Source organism: Solanum dulcamara, chromosome 11 (assembly GCF_947179165.1).
Source record: "Solanum dulcamara chromosome 11, daSolDulc1.2, whole genome shotgun sequence".
NCBI lineage: Eukaryota > Viridiplantae > Streptophyta > Magnoliopsida > Solanales > Solanaceae > Solanum > Solanum dulcamara.
Window position 1 is genome coordinate 55,619,786 of NC_077247.1, and position 11,870 is coordinate 55,631,655.

Sequence of the window (11,870 nt, forward strand, 5' to 3'; positions counted from 1 at the left end):
TGGGTAATTCAGACTGCCTCTCAAAATTTGTGATCATGAGACTCACAAATAACATCTTAGGCTTTTGACATTTTTATTTTGATCAATGTTAACGACTTCAATACAATTAGAGGATTCAGTGTTTCTTATCTCTGGTGTGTGTTTGTGATGCCATCAAGCTGCACCATTTTTATGTTTAATTTCAAGTATGTGATTTCATGTTACAGCTGGAGATTATTTTTGATGTATTTTATAATGTATTCATGTATTTTTGCTAAAAAAAAAGATTTCATGATAAAAGGTATTTTGATTCTAATGGTGTTTAAATGTATCACTTGCATTGTATGAATATGCAAATGAAAAGTTAAGTTTCAAACTTCATGTATACATTTTCTTGAACATTCCAGCACATTTCTTTTGTTTCGTTATTTTCTTATTGTACATGTCCTCACGGTCTTATCTACTCTGTGTTTCTCTGAGTATGTTAGCATGCATCATTTGAATCTCCCAATAAAGAAACTATACCAAAAGGGACATATCTTATGCTAGCATACATCAACTACGTCTCTCTGCCAATGAAGTGCACAATGCAATAATTGTCAACTATGAATTTAAAATACAGTTACTCAGGATAAAAAATTAATAGGAAAACTCAGGATAGAGGTCTCTAAACAATCACTTGATAAAAGGAAAGTGATCGAACAATGACAATTAGGAAGCTGCTTTTATGGTTGAATGTTAGTTATAAAAAGATGCTACAAAAGTTGTAAAATTATAAATATTTAAGTTAAATAAAATAATATTAAATATTATAAAAAAATTAAAATGAAATTATAGTCGTTAGAGATAGATGTACAGTTCAACTATGAATTTAAAATACAGTTACTTTGGGCTAAATTAGATATTTAATTTTTAAGAAATCTATATTGTATTTATAAAATATGAATTTATAATCTCATAACTTAGGATTAAGATTTCGAACCATAAATTTCATATTTTGAATCGCCCTATGAAAATTGTACAAATTAAATAATTTAAATTATATAGGATGATAACAAATTTTACATTATCAATATTCAATGGAATAGACTCTTCTTATTAAAAAATAAATAAGTGCTAGAATAAAAACTTATAAAAAATGATATATTTTGTATTAACGTGTTTTTTTTTTCTTTTTCCGCGTGTATTAATTAATTCGAAAACTATAAAGGAGATACCACCTGCGCATATTAGAACTCAACTGCAAAACCGGAACTTCATACGCTACCGGCGCATCTTAGAGTACTCCACCACTGCTACTCTTTACTTTTCCGGTGACGATGTCCGATCAAAACCCTAAACCCTAAATCAACCCGCCGATCTATCTATTGGTATTCTACTGCTCTTCCCATTATCTTGATATTATTCCATCCATTAAAAAGAAGAAGGAAAATTCAAGAACTCGATATTGCATGCTGAAATTTTAAGAAAAGTTGAAGAACTTGTTGGTATTTTAAATGCATATTTAAGTAATTGTTGTTTTTAAGAATTTATTTTCATGGAATTTATCAAGGAAATTCAAGAAGTCTTTTAAAAAGTAAGTTATGTTGTCATCCTCCCTGTGTATGTTAAAGAATTTGTTGTCCCATTGACGATGTCCGAATCAGATTGCTGCTATTAACTGTCCCATTGACGATGTCCGATCAAAACCCTAAACCCTAAATCAATTTCCCCGCCGTTCTATCTTGATTTTCTTCCATCCATTTAAAAAGAAAGAAGGAAAATTCAAGAACTCTATATTGTCATATTATCTTGGAATTCTTGTATACATTCTTACAAAGAAAAAAAAACCAAGAACCTGTTGGCATGCATTCTCTTTAAGAAAAATTCAAGAACTTGTTGGCTTTTTGAAGAAATTGTAGTTTTACAGAATTTATTGTCATGGAATATATCAAGGAAATTCAAGAAGTCTTTAAAAATATGTTGTCATTCTCGCAGCCTATGTTAAGGATGCTCAAGAATTTGATTTTACTTTTTTAGGGAATGGGGAGCATTAAGCGAATACCTGAGTCTATTTGGAGTTCAATTGGATCAGGGGTTATCTTGTTGTTGAGGAGTTGGTTTTCAACAGCCTTGATGCTGGTGCCACCAAGGTGTACCAATTTACCCTTTCAAAGTTTCAATACTCTTTATGACTTTACTAGGTATTGAATGGAAAGATGTGGAGTTGTTCTTGAAGGACCCATTCGCACAACTTTAAAAAAATTAAGTAGTTTAATTATAAGAAGTTGTGTAGTATTATGAATGAAGATACTCAATTGGCAGACTTTTATAAATGCCCTCAGTGGCCATTTTCCTTTACATGCTCTAGACTTTTTGACTTTGATTGTATCTTAAAAATGGAAAATTGTGCCATGTAAGAGAATGGGGAATTATGGTTCATCTTTTCTGATTTTGTTAATGTTTTGAGGATCAGTAAAGATGGGCTGCTGATAACATCATAGTTAAGTGACTAACAATGCCGTGCTTTCATGCAGTTTTAATCGTTTAGACTAATTGCGCCTGCAAATTTGTGTGTTTCTTACACAAAAGGCAGAGACCGGTGAGGCTCTTCCATGAATTCTTATGTTCCTTTGTTTGCTACTTCTGATGACGTGGGTATATGCTTTATATGAAAATTGATGCTATTTTTTCTCCTCTTAACAAGATGCTCCATTCTAGTATCATATTTTTTTTTCCAAATGAATATTCTTATATCAAAACACTTATTTCTTTTTTTCCCATGAGATTTACTTCCTTGTTGGACTGTTCTTTTTGTGTTTGTTGTTCTTATAAGTCGTGTACTCCTTGGTTGAACTTTAACCCAGTTTCCACTTTCTACACCTAGGGAATTAATATCTTTTTACAGATGTTCTTTTATTTATTATTTTGTGGTTCTACTTGTAACTGGGAGAACTGGTATGGCAGTACACAACACAAAATATTGCTTCTTACATTTTGTTTTTGCTTTTCTTGTAAGATGTTATGTACATCTCAATCTTGGTGCTTCATTTGCAATATATATATGTGTGTATCCCCCTCCTCTTTTTTTTTGGTACTTCATCTTCTGTTGTGCTTCCTTTTTCTCTGGACATTTTAACTATGGTTTTATATGCTTGCTTTACACTAGCGACATCAAAATGCAGCCGTTCAGCTGATATGTCTGCTTTCCCAAAAAGCCTTTGGCTTTAAAGGAGAGGCACTGAGCTCTATTTCTAGTGTTTCTTTGTTCGATATTGTTACCAAAACTCATGGGAGGCCAAATGGATATCGTACGGTTTTGAGGTAAAGTTCGTTTGAGTTTTAGTTGGTAGTATCCATTAAGGATAGGTACCAAATTACTAACCTGGTCTTTGTTCATGCCACTGTGTACAGGACGGCAAGTGTTTGTACCTTGGAGTTGATGGTTGTAGACAAGATGTTGGTACAACAGGTAATTATGTATTTGCCTACCTGATACATGAGTTGATTGCTGTTTTCTAATAAGGAAATTTGTTGGGATTTTTCTTTTGCAGTCATTGTTCGTGATGTATTTTACAACCAACCAGTTCGAAGGAAGCAAATGCACTCCAAGTACTTCTAGTTTTCTCAAAATCAAACAAGTAAAAGATATTGATTTTACATACTTTACTTCTAAAGCTGTACTCTGATCTGATTGTTCTTTTGGCTTGTATATATAATCTTGAAGTCCTAAAAGAGTTTTCATTCTCCAAAAGAGTCTCTGCTAAGAATCGCCCTTGCGCATCCCAGTGTCTCCTTCAAAATTGTTTATATCGAAAGGTCTGTCTTTGATACACTAGCTAACTTAAGGATATTTCCTGTCTGGTTTCTTAGATTTTGTTCATTTGCATGCCGTGAGGATGACTTGCTTTGCATACGTCCTTCTCCTTCTCCTTGCCTTTGTTGTCCAGTAGGTTTGGGATTCATTTGAGTTCCTTTAACAAATTTAATGCAAGCATTGGTGCATTCAAGCTTTCAGGATACATCTCAGGTCCTGATGCTTACACAGTGAAGGTATACAGGTCCAAATTGATGGATAAAGAGATGTGATAAGTCATCTTTTCTACACTTTGTTTCCCTAACAACCACTGTTTAATTTTCAGGTCCTTCAGTATTTCTGTATCCACTTATTTCAGTATGTTGTCTTGACAAAAGAAACAAAAAACTAATTTTTGGTTAACATTTACTATATCGGATGCTTGTTTTTTTACCTTGTTTTTGTTTTCCTTGACCTTCGTAATGCAAATATCAATTCAAGATTTGTTTCCAATGGGCCAATACATAAATTACTTGATAACATAGCTATGAGTTTTAGAAGTAATAGGTTAAAACACCTAATCATTTTTTGAAACTTTAATGTGGGTGAAATAAATAGGTTAAAACTGGCTAAACATCATAATTGATTACTAATCGTATAGGCATTTCAATGTATTAAAAAGGACCCCCTAACAGTTATAAGGCCCTTGCATCACAGCTGTTCCCAGAGAACAAAATACTCTCTCCCATTAATTATGCGAGAACAATGCAACCACGTTCTAGCTTCTTTTGGTTGCAAAACTAAACAGACCAATGTTAACATGGACATGTCATACATATATGTTTTACTAATTGTAGTGTTGTATTTCTCATTACAATGTATTTGCTGCTTTCTAAGACTGACAATTCCTCCATTTTGAACTTAGTTTCCTGATTTTTGCTTACCTAATCATTTTTGTTTCCCTTTAAATGGATTTGCAGGTTTTCTCAAAATTTATGTCAATTTTCATAGATCCAGATATTTGCTACATCAATTTCTTGGAGCCTTGCTATCTTTAGGAGATGGTGACATCCAGCTATATATTGATTTTCTTATTTCTGACCAAGTATATTTTGGAATGATAAGGTTCTTTGTTGTTTCTCTCTGATTTTTTGAAATTCCTAATAGAATTTATTGCATACATTGGTAATGCTTGTTAATAAGTTTGTGATGTTTTTGTCACTGCATCACGAGAAGAATATTTGTCATGGGATGTATAAGCTTATGGCGACTAGTTGGTTCTTAATGTTATTTGTATGATTGGGGCCCCATCCTTCTCTTTATTGAGGATACTGTTGCGAATCTCTGGACTGGAAGTAACTCTCGGTGAGAGCAATTGTATTCGACATTTGCAACATCACTTAGGATACATTTTGTTTCATGTGGCTTTGTCCACTCCAGATTCCCTTCCCTGTACGCTGTAAGTCCCCACCTACCTCCCTAAAAGTAGGGGGGGGGGGAGGGACAAATTGTGGAAGGTTTTGTTAGTGGAAGAAAGTTACTTATGCATCAGATGGTGTAAAGAATTTCAGTGTTATGACATTGTGTAGTTTTATCGCTTTCTTTTCTCTTAAGAATAAAGTTGTTGAAGTATCCTCCTCATCTATTGTTATCCCATTCCCTGCTCCTCTTTTCAGATATACCTGTGAATTATGAGATCAAGAAAATGAGGTGCAGGGCCCAGAGTTGCGAAACTACACTTGAGCTTCCTTCCCGCAGCCAAAGAAACTGACTGGAGAGTGCACTGTCAGGAGAGAGATTCGATCTTTGCTGAATATTTGGTACCCACTTAAATAACACCCCTGTTTTAATGTTACTCCCTTCCTCCAATTAACGTCTCCCTTTAATTTATTCCACCCATCTCATTTTCTTGTGATTATTCATCAACAAAAACCGGAGATGAAGCCGAAGGCTGCCAACGAAATTCTGAAAGCTTGTGCTTGTATATGTTACGTTATCTTTAGACAAACTTCTGTTATTCACTGCTTCTATTAGTTCTCCATTTCAATTTCCCCTTACATCAACAGCTTACTCAAAGATGAAGACAAATGTATAGTTGTTTATACTTCAAGTCACTCTATGAGATCATTGCTATGTGGAATCCATTCAGCGCCAAGTTAAGGTAAACTACTTAGGTGACATTTGTTTGCAGTTTAAAAATTGACTTTTCTAACTTAGTGTTCGACTGTTCGCGTAGTCTGAAAAAGTGATTGTTTTACATTACTTTTCTATTTTCTAATTCTGATAACGTAACATAATAGGAAGTTCCTACAATTGTTTTGACCAAAAAGATAAATTCATTCGTTCAAATTGAAGTAATCCTTACAAAAATGTATGTATAAAGATAAAACAAACGAATAGGGTGATTTTTGATGATGTTGAAAGTTGATATATATGTATCTATTTGGTTTAAATTCAAGAGGTTTTGGAAGTTTGCGAGCTTAAATGCTATTTGCTTTATTAAAAGCTAGCAAAATCTAGCAGTTACTATGCTTTTCATTAGGAGCTTAAAAGGATTTTGTTTTTTTCCTGAAAAAGAAACATCGATGGTCTTACCTTTCTTAGTTTTATTCATAAATATTAGTGTTTTGTAGTGATGAATGTTGAGGTTCAAGAAATAATGTTGTTCCTTCTCTGTTTATCCCGTATTTAAATCACTATATTGCATTCATGATCATTATATTCTTCTCTGTTGAAATGAATCTCCCTTTTATTATGTTATTGTTTAAGTTGGTTTGTGCATGGAGAAATCTTCAACACTTTCTAACATTGAATAAAAGGAGTGAAAACGCACTGGATCAGGTGGTGGAATACTTTCTGATTTAGAGGCCGTTTGGATGGGCTTAAAAAAGTAGCTTTTATGTATGAAGTGCTTTTAGAACTTTGAAGTGCTGAAAGTTATTTTTATAAATAAGCAGTTGGGTGTTTGGATAAAAGTGCTTAAATGAGGAAAATGATGTGAATTTTAGGGTTAAAAGAATAAAAATGGTAGTTTGGGAATTTAGTTAAAATATAAGGGATATAAAAGTAATTTCCATGGTCAAAGAAAATGACTTTAAGCACTTAGAAAAAAAAAGTTAGGAATCCTAACTTTTCATTTTTGACTGACTTTAAGAACTTTATGGCTTAAAGTTAGCATTAGGCAAACACGTCCAAAAGCTAAAAAGGGGCTTTTACTGCCCATCTGTAGCTATTTTAGTAGATTAGTGTAGAGATTCCATACATTAGTGCTTTTATGCAGTTTATGTTGCAATCACATTTCTTTTAATTAATGTACTACTGTTAATTGCAAAAGGATATAGACTCACTTAATCCTGAATACAGATCTGTACATGTATCAATTATAATGCTCACATATCTTCTCTGTTCCTCCAGCATATCACTTTATAGAAGCAAGTCTTTGATTGGTATTTCGTGAACACATTGTTTGGATTAGTTTCTATGTTGAAATAGTTGCTTGAAAATCCAAATAAAATGAACAGACACCTTTATTTATCTGGTAACTCTAGTTATCCCCCTCCCAGCAGTAAGGATTTATAACTTCACAAGTTCTGGGGTTTGATTTTCTTGGTTGCCTTCAAAAGTACGTCCTTAATAGGTTAAGTAAATGACACTCTATCTGAATTATTTCCTTATAGGGCTGTTCTTTTTATGTTTGTTATTCGTATAAGTATTGTGAATCTGTTGCTATTGACATTGGAAACTGCTATGTTAAGGTGGATGACAATGGCAAGTTTTAGTTTCTTTGACATTGATCTAATGCATTTTGATGTGCAAAAAGTTCTACTTAATTTATTATTTTGCTTCATCACCTGAAGTTGTACTTTCTTTTAAAGGATCTAGTGTCTCGCGAGATGGACTAGTGTTGATGGGAGAAAGATATGGTAATCTTTTTGCAAAATTTTGGACTGACATTTTAAAGGACAGTTTGTGTTCATTAATATTTTTTTACAGATGTTCTTTTATTTATTATTTTGGGATTTTACTTGTAATTGGGAAAACTTGTATGGCTGTACAAAACACAAAATATTGATGCTTACATTTTGTTTTTGCTTTTATTGTAAGATGTTCTGATGTTCATGTATATCGCATTCCTGGTGCTTCATTTGTTATAAAAAACTTTATTTACTTGTACCGCGTCCCTAAAAAAAGGGGAGGGGATATATATATATATATATATATATAGAGAGAGAGAGATAGAGAGAGATGAAATTTATTTGTTTTTGATCACTACTGTATGTAGAGATATTTTGATTATTTATTTTAGCTGAAGTTGAGTTGGAACATACATATTGGTGCTTATGGAGATAGTATATGTGCCTGTTTCTTTTATCTTCTGTCTTGCTTCCTTTTTGTCCGGCCATTTTAACTATGGTTTCTTATGCTTCCTTTACTCCAGCGACATCAAAATACAGCCATTCAGACAATATGCATGCTTTCCCAGCAAGCTTTGGCTTTAAAGGAGAGGCTCTGAGCTCTATTTCTGACGTTTCTTTGTTGGAAATTGTTACTAAGCTCACGGGAGGCCAAATGGATATCATAAGGTTTTGAAGGTAAAGTTCTTTTGAGATTTAGTTGGTTGTATCCATTTGGATAGGTATAAAACTACTAACATGTTCTTTGCTCTTGCCATTGTTTACAGGACGACACATGTTTGTACCTTGGAGTTGACGATTGTAAACAAGATGTTGGTACAATAGGTAATTCTGTACAAGCCTACCTGATACATGAATTGACTGTTGTTTCCTAATAAGAAATTGTTGGGATTTTTCTTTTTGCAGTCACTTTTCGTGATGTATTTTACAACCAACCAGTTCGAAGGAAGCAAATGCACTCCAAGTACTTACAGTTTTCTCACAATTCAAACAAATGAAAAGTATTGATTTACATACTTTTACTTCTAAAGCTGTATTCTGACCTGATTGATCTTTTGGTTTGCATATATGATCTGGAAGCCCAAAGAAGGTCTTGCATTCTCTGAAAGAGTCTCTGATCTTGTACATCTTCTCCTTCAAATTATTGATTTCGAAACCGACTAGGTTGAATCAGCTAACTTAAGGATATTTTCTGTCTGGTTTCGTATAATTCGTTCATTTGCATGCAGTGAGGATGACCGGCGTTGCACACATGCTTCTCTTTCTCCATTTCCACTATTGTCCAGTGAGTTTGGGATTCATCGAGTTCCCTTAACAAATTGAATGCAAGTGATGGTTTATTCAAGCTCTCAGGATACATTTCAGGTCCTGATGTAAAACAGTGAAGGTATACAGGTACCATATGAATATGCCCGAGAAAACCCCTGTATAGCTTCTTCAATTTCTCGATAAAGAGCAATATGCCCAACAGTGGTTCGAATGTATATAAAAAGAATTTTTTTTAGACTTCTTACTATTAGATAGTGTCCATAAATCTCATAAAAAGTACCCCTGTATAGCTTCTTCAATTTCTCGATAAAGAGCAATATGCCCAACAGTGGTTCAAATGTATATAAAAAGAATTTTTTTTTTTAGACTTCTTACTATTAGATAGTGTCCATAAATCTCATAAAAAGTACCTAAAGATTCATAGTGAACTTCGATGGGAGTTTCTCTTGAAGCAATAACGCGTTGATCTAGTCGCCACCGGAGCCACAAAGGACTATCTAAATTGATTCGTTTCTGTCGATAAGCCCCAATTGCATCATAGGAATTCGAAAAAAGGGTTCTTTCGTATACTTATAGTAACTATTGTCACTTCTTTTTTTATTTTGATAGTTTATGTGATTACATGGATTATATCTATTTACACAAATACCTAGGCCCAAATTAATGGATAAGAGATGCGATAAGTTATCTTTTCTACCCTCTGTTTCCCTAACAACCACTGTTTGATTTGAAGGTCCTTCAATATTTCTGTATCCACTTATTTCAGTATATTTTCCTGACCAAAGAAAAACGGAAAACTAATCTTTGGTTAACATTTTCTATATCGGATGCTTGTTTTTTACAGTGTTTTCGTTTTCCTTGACCTTCGTAATGCAGATATCAATTCTAGATTTGTTTCCAAAGGACAAAACATAAATTACTTGATAACATTGCGATGAGTTTTGGCAGTGCTTCTGACATTGAGCAACGAAGTAGATCTCACATAAACCACTGTTTTTGTTGAACCTAAGCTGCCCAAGATCTTTATATGATTTGACTTTGGAGCTTTCAAAGACTTCTGGGGTTGGGAAATGAATGTGAGTCCTTGTTTTTTTTTTTTTAGAATTGAGTTTGTGTTAGGTTTTGATTTATGAGATTTTGTTTGGGTTTTTTTCTGTAAAAATCTATTTCAAAACACATAATCATTTTCTTGAAATTTCAATATGGGTGAGATTAATAGGTTAAAACTGGCTAAACATCATTATTTATTACTACGTATAGGATTTCAAAGTATTAAAAAGGACCCCCTAACAGTTATAAGGCCCTTGCGTCACAGCTGTTCCAGGAGAACAAAATAATCTCCCTTTTGTTATGGGAAAACTATGCAAAACCACGTTTCTAGCTTCTTTTGGTTGCAAAACCAAACAGGCCAATGTTAACAAGGACATGTCATACATATTTGTTTTACTGATTGGAGTATTGTATTTCGTATAACAATGTGTTTGCTGTTTTCCAAGACTAACAATTCTTCCGGTTTGAACTTAGTCTCCTGGTTTTTGCTTACCCAATCATTTCTGCGTCCCTTCAAATGGATTTTGCGATTTTCTCAAAATTTACGTTAATTTTCATAAATCTAGATATTTGCTACATCAATCTTCTTGGAGCCTTGATATCTTTAGGAGATGGTGACATCCAGCTGTATATTGATTTTTGAGTGGGATCAGGGTAGAGGGGTGGCTCATATTCTCAGGAGTTTTAAACTTGTAGGTCAACCTGGGCCATCTAATGCACAAAAAAAATTCTGTTATTCAGACAGCCCTAACAAAAAATTTAGGTTATTCTTCATTCTTCAGCTGTGGAGGTTGGAAACGCAACTTTGACCTATTAAATATGCTAACACTGTTGATCTATGTCATCATTCTAGAGACTTAAGAGCTTTCGAGTATACTTTTTTATGTATCCTTTGTTTTCAAAAGGTATCAACTTACCTACTTCAGGTTAGAGTTACTGAGTATCTTTTCTCTTCTTTGAAGTAATAAAAGAGAGAAATATATTAATGACTTGGATCTTAGAGGAAGTAACTTCATTTGAACATTTAACACTACCCTATTGTTCTAACAGTCTTAATAAATACTAGAAATAATTAATTAGAATGAGGGGATTATGGAAAAACTAGAATAGGCTTTGAGGAAGTGACAAATATTTCTTTGATGAGCGGACAAAGTGGGAGCACATGTAACCCAGAGGACTGCGTCTGGTTCCTCTTAATTTTTGACTGCAGACGGATCAAACTTGAGAACTGTTGCACTTAGGATTACTGAATTGTGTTTCAACTGATTACATTGTCTGATTCTGTAGACATTTTGCTATGAAATGGATAGGAAGCTATTGACTTCAATGCCATGTTATTTAGTAAAAGTGCTGGTCATCCCCTCCCCAGAATTTCTACTTTGTATACCATATGTAGGTTAAGCGAGGAATGGTTTGACTTATCGCCACAAAAAAGGAAAAAAAAAAGGGGGGGGGGGGGAGGTGTAGTTCTTGTTTGTCAATTAAAACATGTCACTTGTTCATTTTTGTTCCATGTTAGATGTGCAATCAATTTGCAAGAAATGATGTGCAGCATTTTACTCCCTTTGTTTACTGATTGTGTTAATTTGATTTGTCTAGGTGTTTTACAAGAATCTCTTATGGTAACTAATTGGTTCTTATTGTTACTTGTAGGGTTGGCGCCCCGTCCTTCTCTTTATTGAGGATACTGTCACCAAACTCTGGACTGAATGTAACTCTGCCGGTGAGAGCAATTGCACTATCGACATTTTTGCAACATCAGTTAGTATTCATTGTATTTGATGTTATTTGTACAGGTGGCATTGTCCACTCCACATCCCCTTTCCTGTAGGCTGCAGCCTCCCACATGCTTCCCTAAAAGAGGTTGGGGGGGGGGGGGGTTA

General features: G+C 33.9%; 1 protein-coding gene and 1 long non-coding RNA gene across 4 annotated transcripts in view; both read left to right on the plus strand.

Moving 5' to 3' along the window:
* Positions 1-1,181: 1,181 nt before the first annotated feature.
* LOC129872096 (uncharacterized) lies at positions 1,182-4,727 on the plus strand. Of its 2 annotated transcripts, XR_008762418.1 has the most exons (5): positions 1,182-1,349; positions 1,999-3,282; positions 3,373-3,430; positions 3,513-3,570; positions 3,686-4,727. It is a non-coding gene; the product is annotated as an uncharacterized LOC129872096 (long non-coding RNA). The 2 variants fall into 2 exon arrangements; XR_008762417.1 differs by lacking the exon at positions 3,686-4,727 and having other exon boundaries at positions 3,513-3,679.
* A 592-nt stretch (positions 4,728-5,319) lies between these two features.
* Positions 5,320-11,870, plus strand: part of LOC129872092 (uncharacterized) — a 39,687-nt gene continuing 33,136 nt past the window's right edge. The window contains exons 1-8 of one of the 2 annotated variants that reach the window (XM_055946962.1): positions 5,320-5,915; positions 7,630-7,677; positions 8,193-8,346; positions 8,436-8,493; positions 8,575-8,632; positions 8,749-8,790; positions 8,898-9,063; positions 11,641-11,710. Coding sequence is in view for 1 of the 2 variants with exons in the window: in XM_055946963.1 (XP_055802938.1) it covers positions 10,008-10,013; positions 11,641-11,710 (76 nt within the window). In the remaining variant the exon portion in view is untranslated. Of the gene's footprint in view, positions 5,916-7,629; positions 7,678-8,192; positions 8,347-8,435; positions 8,494-8,574; positions 8,633-8,748; positions 8,791-8,897; positions 9,064-9,974; positions 10,014-11,640; positions 11,711-11,870 lie in introns of those variants that run through there. The other variant, XM_055946963.1, reaches the window with a different exon arrangement.